The sequence below is a fragment of the Pocillopora damicornis genome, chromosome 2 (assembly GCF_964200805.1).
Source record: "Pocillopora damicornis chromosome 2, jaPocDami1.2, whole genome shotgun sequence".
Classification (NCBI taxonomy): domain Eukaryota; kingdom Metazoa; phylum Cnidaria; class Anthozoa; order Scleractinia; family Pocilloporidae; genus Pocillopora; species Pocillopora damicornis.
Window position 1 is genome coordinate 13562950 of NC_142671.1, and position 15575 is coordinate 13578524.

The window sequence follows — 15575 nt, forward strand, 5'->3', positions numbered from 1 at the left end:
CGTCTAAAGAGAGGTTGCTGGCGATGGTGGAACCCAGGTAAATGAAAGTGTCTACCACCTCGAGAGTGTAGTCACCGATGGAGATGTTGGGAATTTGGCTGACGTCTTGGCCCATGATGTTGGTCTTCTTGAGACTAATAGTAAGACCAAACTCATGCCATGCACGTGCAGAGCAGTTTACAAGTCAATGTAGAGCTTCTTCGGTGTGTGCTGCCAGGGCAGCATCGTCTGCAAAGAACATCTCCCTATTCAATACTTTCCACACTTTCGTCCTCAATCGAAAACGTGCATGGCTGAACAGTTTACTATCACTTCTATTGTGGAGGTACACGCCATCCTCTGACAGGCTGAAGGCATGGGAAAGCAGCAGAGAGAAGAAGATTCCAAAAAGTGCAGGAGCAAGTACACACCCTTTGTTTCACCCCGCTCTTGAATGGGAATGGATCTTAGGAGGAGCCATAGTACTGGATGATACCTTGCATATCTTCATGAAAAGCTTTGATCATCTTCAGAAGCTTGGAGGGGCATGCTATTCTCTGCAGCACGGTAAAGAGTCCTCTCCAGCTAACCAAGTCAAAAGCCTTGGTCAGGTCGATAAGGCGATGCATAATGGCCGCCTTTGCTCTCGGCAATTTCTCTTGCAGCTGCCTCAGTGAGAAAATCATGACGATCCTCGATCTTCCTGCTCTAAATTTGCACTGTGCCTCAGGGTATATGCGTTCTGCAAGTAACTGCAACCTGCTCAGAACTACACGGGCAAGGACCTTCCCAACAAGATTGAGGAGGGATATTCCACGGTAGTTGTTGCAGTCACTACGATCTCCTTTGTTCTTGAAGAGTGTCATGATGTTGGCATTACGAATGTTCTGGGGCACTAGTAATAATAATAATAATAATAATAAATAATAACTAATAACAATTATTAATAATAATCAAAATAATCAAAATCCAAAATTCTACCTACATAATACACCGTTAAAAATGATCTTTTTGAAATTGTTTAATTAAATAAACACCTGTTTTCAAAAATGTTGCCATTTGAAAAAATATATACGAAATACGTTTACATTTTCTTTTTCCATTAGAAAGATCTTGACAGAATAAATAGTAGGTACAATTTTTCAAAAGGAAATACAATAGCTGCTTTTTCACCTTAGCACAATAACAAAAAAAAAGGGGTATTGCCCTTTCGATGTGAAACATAAATGTCTCGCCCATCCCTTTTTTGATGAGGAAGAAACCTGGTTACAAGGATGCTATCAAACTACGCTATGACAGACCAGCCAAAAATATTCCTTTCACGTGAGTATGCGGAGAAATCTTAATGTTTAGACCACGTCATGATTTTCAAACGAGGCGAATTTGCCTTACAACAGCATAACTAGCTCAGAGACCTGGAAGTTGTACTCCTGAGTAAGGTATGCAGCGAAGTTGAAGCCTAACCCATCTAACAAGACATCAGTGCATAACAGCTGAGCAGGGAAGCTTGCTAAGCGCAAGGCTGGACATTTAAGTACGTGGTTTCTGAGACTTAAAGCCACATCAGAGCCACAGAATGCGTAATGCATTGAATTAGAAGAAGTGCCATTACTCGAGGAGAGTTTTTGACATTAAACACGGAACATTCACCCCTAATACTTATAGCTTTAAAGAAGGGAGAGGGTTAGGGTTAGGGTTATTACAAAGTGCGAGAAACCCGTGAAGAACCTTTTCTCCAGAATTTATATAATTTCAACTCGAAACTTTTTCACCCGAATTTGACGCAAGCTACTATTCTCCAAAGGATCTATTTTAACATTCTTCTGAGAAAGAGGCAGCTGCTATTCAGACAGTAATTTACATCTCTATGGGCAGAATGTAGGCTCTTCTTTATATATTGGATATTGTAACAGAAACCTGTTATGAAACAACGTAGATGCCGGTTTTTTTCTTTCAACTATCATCTGATCAAAATTCCTTAAAGTAATCAGTAGGGCTAAAATTCATAGGAGCGTATCATAAGTAACCCTGTTCTCAGAAAACGGCAAAATCATCCGAAGTTTGCATCCATATTGGCTACTTTCTATTGTTGAAGAAATACATCTTGGTACTCAATCTTTCCTGATAATAACTTTTCCCTATATACTTTTACTTCTATATCTAGATAAAAGCCGTTTCATCAATTTCGTTTGCAGAAGATTAATTTTCCTAGCCCGATTTGTCTATTGATTTCCAGAAAGCTGAACGGGTGGTGTATACATTGGTATCAATATTCAGTAGACTATTTTAGTTAAAATACAGACCCAAAGTAAAATCAAATTTGGATATCGCACAAGTTATCAGAATTTAACTTGTGAGCACAAATGCCGGCAAAAAGTTTAAACTAAAGTCAATAAAGTGTGTTTGCCTTTCCTGGGCCATTATATGTTTTATCGCAACGGATCAAAGTAGTGAATGTGGCTGTGGGCCTTCTTGATACCACAATCATAGTATGGCTAATTGCTGGGCTCAGACAAGCCGACGTAAATAAATGGCAGTATGGAGGAAAGAACAAAATTCACATCATTGATTTTGAGCATAATGGAATGCATTCTAATGATTTTGACACGATCAGTCCAGTGTTCACCATGTTGGGATTGATATTCGGGTCCAACTAACCCTCTTACCCAACAACGAACATTTACGGCGTAAATTAATAGCGACGCTCCACATATGATTTGGAAATGAATGAGACAATTTAACTTACTAAGTCGCCGGCGAACTGGGGAAGAGCGCCATATTTATGTGAGGTAACTGAAAGCACATTGCAGGGAGGAAAACGGATTAAGTTCGTTTATCAGTCGGTTGACTCGCTCTACAAGCTTTCAACATTCTGACCATTTCTAGTGGTCCGCTTTTTCAAACAATGTAACCATAAATTGCAAGTGATTAATTTTATGATCAGGTACTTTTCATTCTCACTATTCAGACATAATTCATGAGGGATCCGGCAGGTGAATTTTTCTGCTTAAGACAATTTTTTCTTCCTATATTAATGGGAGATTCAAAAGTAATAATTACGACAACTTTTCCTTTGATTTGGTTGGTGCGCAACCCATATTTTCTCAGCATGCTTGTTCGCTGATCTCCGGAGTTCAGGAGCCAATCGGAGAGACAAATTTAAGAAGCACGTGTCTTCTACTGGGATATAGTGATATTGCTTTAAGCAAATATTTAGTCGATGTTTGTAAAAGGCTGTATGTCTGTCGCGAACATTAAGCAATCGCTTGAGTGTCCGGCTATTTTGCGGGCGATATATGCATGTTTTATTTGATAATTAATTTTTCAATGTCGCGGTTACTGAAAAGTATAGGATTCACATGCACACGTTTCTCCTCGGAAACTAGAATTCAATAAAATGGCCAGACTTTAGGGGCACGAGATCTTAATTTCTTTAGGCTGAGATTTCAGTTTTTTTTTCTTTCTTTTTTTGTTTGTGGTTTTTTTTTTCAACTAGAACGCCTAGCAAACAGACCCAAAAGCATGCAACATTTCTAATAACTTTTTACTGAAAAAAAAAAAAAAGAGGGAGATAATATCAATATTAATTTTTCAAATGTCTATTGCTTATTGCATAAGTAAGAACTTACGAAATTTAAAGGATGGATCTAGATTGGTATAGGTAATAAGAAATCTGCCAAAAAAATCAACACTTTGACTATAGAAAGATAATTTAAAATGGAGTAACGTTTGTAAATTTAGCAAGGTGTTTATTACTTGCTAGTTAAATAAAAACACCTGTTTCACTCATTTCATGTTTTTGGCGTCTGATTAACGTTTTGATGACTCTCCAGTTCGCAAAATAAACTTTGAATTACATCAGTAGGGAAGGTTATCTCATACACGGGATTGTTTTATTTCAGACGCCCATATTACCTTATGTACATGTTAATTGAAACTGACCACTAGCAAATATTTTTTAAATCCGATTCTACTGGTCGGGTAGCATTTATTCGAATTATACTACGCCCAGGAAAGAGTTAGAATTTATTCAGATATAAGCACCCTAAAAAGAAAACGATGTGGTATCTAGAAAAAGGTATTCATTCCTAAAACGCAGCGTGTACGAGATGTATATGAAACTTTAGTACAATTATGTCTGAGAGTCTGGAAGGACGCGACCCACAGTGTTTCTTCTATTTGCAGAATTCGTAATTGGTATCAAAGTGATAAATACACATTCAATTATTTTCTTAATATGAAATGGCTAGGAAACTGCTTTTTTTCTTTCAAATCGACGCATTTTTGAAATCGAAGGCTACTCGAGAGGAAGGGAGCGCGTTCCCGTTGGTAACATCCGACAAAATTAGAAGGTAACACGCCACAGGGCCAGTAAACAGGGCTTCCGTATAGGAATTGGACAAAATGAAATGGCAAATGTAAAATTAAACAAAAAGAGAAAACCCAACAATTAAAATACACCAAAAAGACAAAAAAAACGCCGGCGAGGGGTAGCTTGAGCGTTCCAGTCACTAACCACTTTAACTGAAGAGTATTCGCAAGATTTTAAACGCGAAGCAAAGTGAAAACGAAAGCATAACTGAAATAGTATGGAAGCCAGTTAATTTCAGTGTAATTGCATAATGGATAGAACATAAGTTCCATTTCATCACGTTTCACCCGCATCACCAATGTTCGAAAAGTTCCAGCTGTAAGTGAAATGCCAGAAAATAGGAATAGTGGGTAAAAATTGTTTAATTTGCTCAAGATATATATATATTTTTTCGTTTTAAGGTTTTCCATAAGAAATTACACAAATTGGCATGACGATAAGCATTGTGTGTCAGGCAGCTTTTTCTATATTACTAGGTCGTATTCTAATGTGAAGCTCATATAGTTTGAGTGTTCAGACACCCTTGTGGCCGCCATACGACAGTTATTTGGCCTTAAGGAGATGGCAACAAGAAAAAAACAATTCCAAAACACGACAAAAAATACAAATGCCGGCCCAACAACACAAGTCGGCAAAAAAGGCGCTGGCCGAACAGCCTTGATTCATTCAGTGAAACTGCTAACGTACGTTAGAAAAAGGATTAAAGAATCCTTGTTCTGCAACTTGAATTTTTCACACAAACTATATGAGGATGATTGTAAGAGGTAATTTCAGTGACTTTTTGTTTCCTTTCTCCTTTTAAAACGTCTTTAGAAAACCAAGATTGAAATTTAACACCTTTTTGTCGCCTTACCAAAGTTTAAAGAACATTTTAACGCCGTTTATTTGATGTTTCCACGCCTGTGCAAAGCGAATTTGACATCTCCCTGTAATCTCTCATCAAAAAGTACGAAAAAGTAAGGCGAGACTCGGTATTGATTCTATCATGCACATCTCATAAACTACCACAACATAATTGATATCCTTCTCAAAAATTTTCTTTTCAAAGACATTCTGATCAACATTGTGGTAAGCAAGGCCGTTGAATAAGTTTACATTACAGCATTTTTTCAATAGCCCTCACTCGTTTTTCCCTTTGAAAATTCACACCGAAGTTTTGTTACACTTGAATCTTTGCCAACTTTTTACCGCTTTAAGGAGAGCGTTCTTCTGATATCATTGGTGATTCGGAGAGACGAGGCTTAGGGGGTGAATATGGCTTTTCTTACGTAAACATGCATTAAGCTTATTGCTCCATGAGAAAGGAGTTATTGTTATTTCCAGCTGTGTAGCGGCCCTTGCGGACGAGTTTGATCAATTATTAATTGGGTATAATCCATAAAATCCCGGAGATGCATATGCGGTTTCTATGACAAAATAAAAGTGACAGAAGTACTCATCTGGCATCAGGTATTTTCTCTGGGAACATCAATGTCACCAAAGCCTTCAATCCCACGGCAATCATTGTTATTAGCGGTTGCTGGTGCATTGCACTAAAAATGTAGTGATATTTACAAAGAGTAGCAGGTAACTGTGCGTCTCTTCACAACAATTAAACAAACAGAATAATTTCATGAGCACACAATACCTGTAGCCTAAGGAATGAGACACATTTTCCTTTACGTCTTGCAATTTACCTATCCAATCTAAGTATGACAAACCAGAATAGCAATTATATATTTGGTAAGATAAACGTTCTTTTCATTTTATACTTTACATACACCTATTGTCAAAAAGAGGAAATCGACTTCGGAAGCCGTAGAGTAAATATCATTATAACTTTGAATATATCAAATGTATACTTGAATAGTTATGTATAAATTAAATTAAGACTTGATCAGTATTGAGCTTCAACAAAGGTGTTTTCCCTCTTAAAGCAAGGAAAGAATAAAAACAGCATAAATGTTCTTTGTTTAACGATATCCTCATCAGTTGGAGCATCAGTAAGCCGACGGTGCGTACCTTCAGCGTTTTTAGGCGGTTGCTATTCTTCATCCAGATTATGATCTTTCTATTCACGTTAAGGCGAGCGAGTTTGTTTATTCCATAACTGTTTTTTTTTTTTTTTTTTTAGGTTAGCAAGAGGTTACAATGCATCGTACATTCTTGTGTATTTATTTCATGGCATGGTATTTCAAGTTATATATAGCAGCTTCACCTTCACCGGACAGGTACTGATTGAATTCAATTTTCAGCGTATATGTTTTTTCGAAGCTAAGAGATCTCAGCCCATCGTTTAGTCTTCTAGCAAAGTAATTGAAAAGTACATAAAATGGAGTAAAAGGTGTCAATTTCAAGGTAGGTTTAGATTACGTTTATTCCCGTGAATTTGTATTTATTTATTTGCCACATTACAAAAAAAGTTAATAAGGAAACATGATGAGCTTAGATAAATACAACGCGTTCATCGAGAAAACTTAAACTTATAAGGTTTTCTCTCAAAGAATTAAACTCCGAACTTAGTGATACATAACATCGAACAAGGAGCTGAGATTTTGAAAAAGATGGGTTGCCTATGATTGCCTTTTCCACCCTGAAAATGTATTCAAACATGTGGTTGCATTGAGATAAGAAAGTGAAAGGAATTTCAAATTAATATTTAATGTAGAGTTTAAACATGTTAGGAGAAGAGCGGATGTAAACACTGCGCTAAACTTATTAGAGACGTCGCGAACTCCTTGTGTTTTTCACATTGAGCCAAAATTTTCAGTGCAAAAGTTTCAAATAAAGTCGAGATAACTGTTTCGATACGTAGAGAAGTTCAACAACTGTGTTGAGAATGTTCCGATTCATGGCTTAAGTGCTAAGTTCATGATGATGCACCTCCATTTCAGTTAAGAAACGAAAGCTCGAAAGAAAGTCAACTTACCAGCGATTTTGTAAAACAAAAAATATATCCTACTCCCCACAAAAAGCAACGTTCAATAAGCTTAACCCGGCACAGATTTTGGCTGAAAGACGAGCCTCCCAGTGAGCTTTTCGCTTAGCTTCTGTAAAAGCACCAATTTCGCGTGCGTGTGCGTGTGTCTCGTTGTGTGATATGTGTCGTGAGTGCAGTTGCATGGGGAGAATTGTTTTAATCTACTTATAAAATATAATTAATACTCTTCTCCAACAATGAAATTCCCTTGAGACCTTTCGATAATTATGAGTCATCTAAAATACATGCCGTGAAACAAAAGCATCGTTTGCATAAAAATACATCTTGAAACAAATTTCGTTATCCTTATTTATATTTTTATACCTAGGGAAAATAAAAGTATGCATCTGTTTCATTTATTCCAGATCACTTTAAAATTCTTTTTTTTTTTCGGTTTCGTTTTTTATTGAAGCTACAAGAGCACTACAGAGACTATGAAGAAATTATTTCACGAGGATCACTATGATAAACGGCTGAGGCCTTTTCACAAAGGTAATGGATCTCTATCTTTAGAGAATTTGCAATTGTTTCTACTTATTTTATGACGCTCAGTATCACTGAATATACTCTCTAAATTAGTTCTAGATGAACATTTTGCTTAATCTTAGCAATGAAACACACTTCATATCTGCCTCCCTTCCTCTATGTGCATGTATGGATTTTTAAAATCCTATCACTACACCACGTCAGTTACCGAGACACGTCAAAGACATAGAAGAACTTAAAAACAAATAGGGCGCGGTTTTTTAAGATTAAGTAAACCAACGGTCAAGCCTCCTACATCGGAAAGACTAAAAACTTCACAGCAAGACTGACTGAACACGACTGAGCGACGAGAAAAGGGATTTCAACAATCAAATGCCGAACATCATCGACTTACGAACTACGCTATTGACTAGGACCATGCGTAATGCCTAACCTATAGCACTATTTGTTTTCAGCGACTAAGTCTGGAAAGCTGGTTTTCAGATTCCCCTGAACAGAACAACGTAACAATACCGACGGATCGAAACTAGCCAATCACGACTGACCCACGTGAGTCTCGTGGCCGCTCAAAAGTCACGAGTAAACTCACAAATCAGTTAACACGAACGGCGTAATCGGACTCAGTACACTCGAGTCACAACAACTCGGCTTCGGGTCGTCGTTACTTCAGTGACTATTACCGATAACAGGCCTTCTCATGACTTACCCTGAAAATCAGACTATACCATCAAATGTTCTTTCTTTTCATTAAAAAAAATGTTCAGTTTTTGAAGTATCATATTCTTCGCAGGATAAGCGAATATTTCTTTCCTCAACATAGGACCACCACTGAATATTACGATAGACATGTCCGTGGTACATTTCGGAAAAGTGAGGGAAATTGATATGGTAAGTAACGGATCAGGAGCTAAAATAAATTTTCAAAATCACCCGCCTTAGGCGCAAAGTTTTTACCCGACCATTTTCATTGACTGTAGCAAGAAATAGACCACCGTCCCATCCTGAGGGAGATTTTGTACTTTACTTATCGTATGTTAGAACATGCCGTTTTTCTAGGAATCTGAAATTTTAAAAGTTGGCAGCATATTTGGTGCAATAGTCGCCTTTTTTGAGCGAAAAATAAAGTTTACCTATGTTGAATGAAAAAACAAACAAACAAACAAACAAAAACAAAACAAAACAAAACAAAAAAACGGTTGATCGTTTTGAAGTCAGAGAAACCCTTTATGTTTGTACTGCAGGATTTCTCCGTTGACGTGTTCTTTCGTCAGTACTGGCGAGACCCGCGCTTGAACCACACCCTTGAAGAGCCAATTTTCTTGACCGGATCTTACAGAAATCTTATCTGGCTGCCGGATACCTTTTTTCTCAATATCAAGACAGCCAATTTTCACAACGTACCAGCTGATAACAGCAGAGTAAAAATAAGGACTGACGGTCAGGTCACTTGGAGTTCAAGGTAACGAACACCAGTTACTCAAAGACAAATCGAAAAAGAATTTTCTATATGTGCGTATACATTATGACCCTTAGACGCCAAACCTAAAACTCGAGACACTATAATGCGCAACTCAAATAGAAAGGGAAGCTTTCCTAGACTATTTTGTTGAGAAATTGCAGAGTGAAAACTTGCCAATTATGAAAATAAACTACAAAGTCAAGAACATTATCCCGCTCTTACAACTAAATGTAGAAGATATACCTAAAGTAGTTAAATGACTTGTCATAACAAAACAATGACACTCAAAAATAAAAAAACGAGAAAACTTATATAGTCACTAAATTTATAAATTTCTTGCAGGATAACCATGACAGCAAACTGCCAGTTGGATCTGAGGGACTACCCACTGGACAAACAGTCTTGCAACCTGACACTTTTAAGCTGTTGAGTAAACTTTTCTTTCATTAAACAAGTTCTTCCAGGAGATTTAAATGGATATTTTATTGACATATTAGGCCAAATTTTCTAATCAGTGAAAAGATCCAGGCTACAGTCACTCAAATTCATGACGAATAGACTTAAATCTGATATCGACATCTTATCGCCAATTCGCACCTTTTTATTATATGTTTGTGATAACACTTAGGACACAGTTCGCAGTCTAACAGCCGTATGTGCCCTTTAGATGCTTATCCGATTGAACAAGTCGACTATTTTTGGAAAGACAAAGATAAGAAAGGTATCGTCATTCTTGAAGATGAAATGAACGAGTTTACTTTGAGAGACATCAAGACCAGAAGGGCGATAGTACTTTATGGGACTCGCGGTTCAAGTAAGTATTCGCACTCAGTTTGTTCGTCAAGTTATGCAAAGAAGTTGATGAGGAAAAACATGTTAACAATGAAGAGAATACAATTCACATGGCAATAATCTTTTTGATTTTTTTTGCAAGCGTAGCTGTGGGCACTAACCTGACGGAGCATTTTTTAGGTCGCTCGATCGTTTGGTCAATAGTGGTCTTACTGCTTATAAAAATTAATTTCTTGTAAAATGTAGTTTTATGAGTACACAGAAATGATTAAAAAACATTTTTTCTTTTTGTTTCGACAAGATTCAGACTATACGCACCTGTGGGCAGAATTCACCTTTAAGCGCCGTCTTGGATATGCCTTCATCCAGATATATGCACCGACAGTTCTGATAGTTCTCCTCTCCTGGCTAAGTTTTTGGATCGCACAGGACGCAGTTCCAGCTCGTGTAGCCTTGGGAGTTACAACAGTCCTAACCATCGTAACACTTATGGGCTCTTTCCGGTCTTCAGTACCTAAGGTGAGGGCAACAGGGTTAAGAAAATGGCAGAAACCCTGTCCTCGTGTGTTTAACTCTGCCGGTTGGAAAAGGCCTTGTTTCGAAGCTAATTAGCATATTACATTTCCAAAATACATTGCTTACAAACGAGCATTTCTTTTAATTGCATTATTATTATTATTATTATTATTATTATTATTATTTTTAATATTTCTATCATGATTATGTATTTTTTAATGTGCATGCATCAAGTTGCGGGGATACTGCAGAATTATGTGACAATCATTCATCTATATTTATTTGTATGCTTTGAAGAACTAAAAGTGTGGCTATTTTCAAATAACATGTAGTGCATACTCAAAACGTTTTTTAGCACAATGATCTTCACTGCAAAAGAAGAGCGGCATATATTAAAAAACATGCACCATATATGGCTCATACTCCCCTCGATCTAGCATTTGATGCGCCAAAGTTTCTTCTACCAAAAAGCATATGATCTTAATATTCTCAAAATTTTGATTTTCAGCGTTGTTAATGCCTGCAAAGCATTTATATACTGATTGTTCCATATTTTCACACTTCCATTTCATTTACTAGAATATTTTTACACTGTTTGTCTCTTTAGCTTTGCTCAATCAAAAAAAGAAAAAAAAATCATAAAGAAGTTGAAGTTGTGGTGCATACCGCTAAGTAAAAGCATATACAGGAACTTTAGAGGGAAATACCACATTTTAACAACTTCAGGTGTTGCAGATAGCAAGAGTTATTGAAATGCAAAACTAATTTAAACCAAACTACGTCGTCATCGACGCTTGAAAGATCTTTCAAGCGTCTTCTCAAACAGGAGAGTGCCCTTGTAACTGTGAATGACATTCTCCGTACATCATTCCGTAGGATCTGTTGTAAAACTCACATGTTCATGCTCAGCGCGTGCATAGTCCAATCCGCTCACCGCTGCGTCATGCAATAATAGAGTGATTTAGCAAGAGGACGGGAACGTCATTTCAGAACGGGAAAGCGCGCGGATAGTCAGGACACGACTCTATTTCGACTTCCGGTGTTAGCGTTGCCGTTCTCCCCAACAAGTTCAGGACGTCATAACGCTGGTTTTCCCGTCGCGATCAAAACGCCTGGGATTTGCGTAAATTTTGCGCTTATAAACGAGATAATGCTGTTTGGAATTATTTCAGAACTCATTTCCAGGATAACCTGATCCCTTCCTTTGGTTTATTCGGTGTATTTTTGGAAAATTTACCGCTTCATTTGTGCTGAATTCCCGAAAGGAATCACAATAGTTGGCAAGCGCCGGATCCAAGATTTTAGGACTCAGTATACTTTAATCCTGTATGGAAACTCTAAGAATGGGACGCTGTTTATTTTATCATGAATCAATTCATCAATAAATTAAACTTGCTTCACGTTGAAGTTTATCAAAATGAAATATCACGACGCTTACCTACTGTATTATTCAGTGTTATTTGTTGTTATTGTCGTTTTTACCGTGATTGAAGAAAATTGAGAATAACTCAGGTATGCACTTTTCAATGTCTGAAATTTTTGATCGGTGAAAACTAAGACAAGAAAGTCATGCTCTCGCCTGATTTCTGCATGGTTTCGCCATAACTTCTGATAATTCCGTTCAAAATGTATTTCAACTCTAAGAAGGTGGTGCTCAAAAGGGATGTACTGTCATAATTGAGAAGAATATTCAGTAAACAAGGGGGAAAACGACGACGATTTCCAAATTATCATTTACAAAATTATGAAGAAAGACGAGTACTGCTGAAATCTAGTAGCACGAAACGAAATAACAGCGACACAAATCATAGAAAAAAAGACTATTTAGTGGGCTTCAAAATTTAATAGATGAATCAGCAGACTTGAGACTAAACTGAAATGGACTAGTTTCAAAGTTTAATCGCCCATGTGGACTCATAGTTATCAACTTACTTGCCGTATCTATAACTATCCTCTGCTTGCGCCTGTTACATAATTCTCAAAGAAGATCATTTCGTTGTCTTTAGAGTGGTCTATAAAACCGAAAATTCAAAGGTTATGGTGATCTTTATAAAGCCGAGGTGATGATTCTCGTTGCAATGACTGCTAAATCACTTTTCAACACAACGCGACGGCGTTCTCGACCCAGTTTTTTATCGACATTTTTGCTGCGCGCGCCGTTCTGAAATGACGTTCCCGTCCCCTTGCTAAACCACTCTAATGTCGCGCGAGCTACATAAACATATTCGTCTCTTCGAGTCAGACAACAACAGGAAAAAAGTAAGAGCACAGAGCTAGGCTTTCTTTCCTCGTTTCCTCTTCTAGGTGTCATATATCAAGGCCATCGATGTTTACTTCATAATATCTTTCTTTTTCGTGTTTGGCGCGGTTGGAGAATACGTCATCGTGCGTCTTCATACCGAAAGAAAGCTGAAAGGGCCTCAAAAAGACAACAGTATAGATATGGAAATGATGCCTCTGAAACAGGTAACATTAAAATGTCGTTTCAAAAATGATCAAATTGTTATTGCCACTATCAGGCTATCCGCACATAATTATTCGTGTACAATAACCTTTCCTCTTGTGACAGTGGCGGGTAGGGAAAAAGCGAGATTAAAAAAAAGGGGGGGGGAGAGCTGGTAGAGTAATAGGGTTTGGATAGTAATTCTTTTTTCTCCCAGGACTTTGGCGTAAATTTGCGACTTTCAACCCCACGTAGAGCTGTAAAAATTTGCGCGATTTCTGAGCTGGTTGGGAAGAAACAGGAAACAGCCGCCAAAGAATTGTATAACAAATCACTTTGATCATCTTCGTATTTGCAAAAACTGTTTTTCAGGACAATGGCGAAACATCACCAAGACGCTGTGAGAAAGACGACAAGTCTGATAATGAGAAAGACTTTGAGCGTTCGCAAAGCGGCAGCATTGGGGCCCTCGGGAAAACTAGGGAACTCGTGAAGTTTGCTTTTCTGGAGAGTGATGCAAGCATCATCGATCGCGTCTCTCGTATATTATTCCCTGTTGCATATCTTGTGTTCAATGTTTTTTATTGGTGCTTTTACTCCGTTATTAGTTTCGAAGGCGAAAAGGAGTAGAAGAGTCCAACATCCCACAAGTTTTCTCCCTTCGTCTTAATCTCCAATCTGATTAGCTTCGCACGCGCTTGAAAGTTTTTTCAACTGATATCGATTAAATCGGTGGCTAAGGCTGCATGCATCGCCAATTTTCAACACATATATCACCGAATGAGAGATATGCACTTTATTATGCTCATACTAGGATTGACAACAAAATATTGCTTTGATTTAAGGCGACATGTTGTGGCTTCTAAGGAAATGTGAACTAAATGAAAGCTCAGCCAATTCTAAAGGAATAAGGTATAAATGCTTATTTCTTTGGACGCTTTTCTGCTGCTTGTTCGCTGTAATTCATTCTTGAATAGCTCAAAACTATCGTTAATATGTTTAATACTTGGGTAGAAAAACTCAAAAGGAGTAATTTTGAACTAGTAGGGACTTATGTCGAAGGGTGGAAAGATTTTTCCGGATTGCGAATTGAAAAGTTTAGAAAAAATGCATAAAATGGATAAACTGTGACGTAGTCATTTAAAAAAATAACAAATAATAATTGCCTTCTTTCAGATGGTAAGGAAAGATAGGAAAACAGTCTTTTACAGCCCTTAATCGCAATTTGACCAAACATTGTTAGACCATAAGAGTGTGATTTTTCGGAGCGAAAAACTCCGTTGTTTTGACGTAGCAGTTGCTACGAAAGTTCTCTGGGATTGTTTCTTGCGTTTGAGATAAATGCAGCCTTATTAAATAGATACTTATTCTACAAAAAAAACATGACTTTTAGGGAGGCCTACCAACCACAAACTCCCAAAGACATATGCCGTATTTGCCATGCCAAAAGTATCACTCATAAAAAGTCGAGATTGATTCAACTATTTATTTTTATTACTTATTTGTAGAGTTAAATATTTGATACACTTCAATTGCATAAGAAGCCCCTAGATGGAGAAAAAAAAAAACCGACCTTTAATTTAATCAAAATTTTCCGATGTAGTTGGGATCATCGATTGTTACGAGGCCGAGACTAAAGTTTCAAGCAAACGATTAAAGATTAGTTAATGCTCAGGTGAACGAAAACGAAGAGACTGGTAGAATACGCAATTAAATTCAAGTGCCAAAATACTTTCGATTCAGAAAGATATGGTGATAATCAGTTCTTAGCGGTTGGTTAATTAACATTCATTGTCACTGAAGTGAGAGTTTATACTGATTTTACAGTGCAATTGTTTAAAGTTGTAATCAAGATTATGTTTAGCATGATTTATCAAGAATTATAACATAGCTGTACATGGTGTTCTTGAATATCCGTTATTTAACAATCAATTCTGCTCGTATAGGAAGGTATGGAGGGCACACCACATACAAGTAGATTTTACTGCATTACAGTCTCATATGATCGTGTGTGCATCTACATGTAGTAACTAGCTTGAGCAGAACAAGAGTCCGACATTATCGGCAAAAAGGGAATGTAAGCATATATTCTAACAAATAAAATAACATTGTTATGAATGTTAATCTTCAAACGGTTTCCCTTCACGTTATTTACTTTAGTTTTATCCCAGATTCTGTCAGCGTGAGTTCTGATTTATGCATGACCAAAAATGATAAATTTGAGAGATCTTTAAAGTGCACGTTACACAACACGTTCTACGCTCACTACATCAACAATATTGAGTACATTTTGTTTATTTCGTGACAACAACTGAGAACTTGTCGCCCTGGGGTGGCGACAAAGAATCTCTAGACATCCTTTTTAATTGAAAAATGTATAGACAGAGCAGATAAAGACATAAACAATGTTTTGCCACAGGCAAATTTCATTATAAGATAATTTGCTCTAACTGTGAAGAACTGTTTCAATGCTAGCCTCAAGGAAACCAAATTGATTTGGAGTCAGCTCGATCGAATGAATAAAACGTTTGAATAAGTAACGTGAAACAAGAAAAAAAGCAGCTGAGTT

The 15575-nt window shown here is 37.2% G+C and overlaps 2 protein-coding genes across 9 annotated transcripts in view; one reads left to right on the forward strand and one right to left on the reverse strand.

Annotated features, from left to right (window-relative positions):
• The window catches only part of LOC113674835 (gamma-aminobutyric acid receptor subunit beta-2), a 20395-nt gene extending 12932 nt beyond the window's left edge, over positions 1–7463 (reverse strand). The window contains exons 1-2 of one of the 3 annotated variants that reach the window (XM_089197666.1): positions 7260–7463; positions 5979–6036 (exon numbers count right to left, since the gene is read on the reverse strand). The gene's annotated coding sequence lies outside the window, so the exon portion shown is untranslated. Of the gene's footprint in view, positions 1–2725; positions 2752–5978; positions 6037–7259 lie in introns of those variants that run through there. The other 2 variants (XM_089197667.1, XM_089197668.1) reach the window with 2 other exon arrangements.
• LOC113674764 (glycine receptor subunit alpha-2) lies at positions 4260–15138 on the forward strand. 6 transcript variants are annotated; one of them, XM_089197674.1, is made up of 10 exons: positions 4260–4331; positions 6465–6561; positions 7723–7802; positions 8617–8684; positions 9038–9255; positions 9598–9680; positions 9923–10069; positions 10349–10566; positions 12868–13029; positions 13379–15138. In XM_089197674.1, exons 2-10 carry the CDS (start codon positions 6482–6484, stop codon positions 13634–13636), a joined length of 1314 nt encoding a protein of 437 aa, XP_089053800.1. In that variant the 5' UTR covers positions 4260–4331; positions 6465–6481; the 3' UTR covers positions 13637–15138. The 6 variants fall into 6 exon arrangements, with proteins under 6 accessions (XP_089053800.1, XP_089053801.1, XP_089053799.1 ...); XM_089197675.1 differs by lacking the exon at positions 4260–4331 and adding an exon at positions 5746–5917; XM_089197673.1 differs by lacking the exon at positions 4260–4331 and adding an exon at positions 5940–6073.
• Positions 15139–15575: the final 437 nt, after the last annotated feature.

Bases quoted from the DNA above. Each gene is read 5' to 3' on its own strand.
- LOC113674764 (XM_089197674.1), top strand. From the start codon at position 6,482: ATGCATCGTACATTCTTGTGTATTTATTTCATGGCATGGTATTTCAAG. The intron at 9,256-9,597 runs GTAACGAACACC...AATTTCTTGCAG, and splicing joins CAGGTCACTTGGAGTTCAAG to GATAACCATGACAGCAAACT. The intron at 10,070-10,348 runs GTAAGTATTCGC...TGTTTCGACAAG, and splicing joins TTATGGGACTCGCGGTTCAA to ATTCAGACTATACGCACCTG.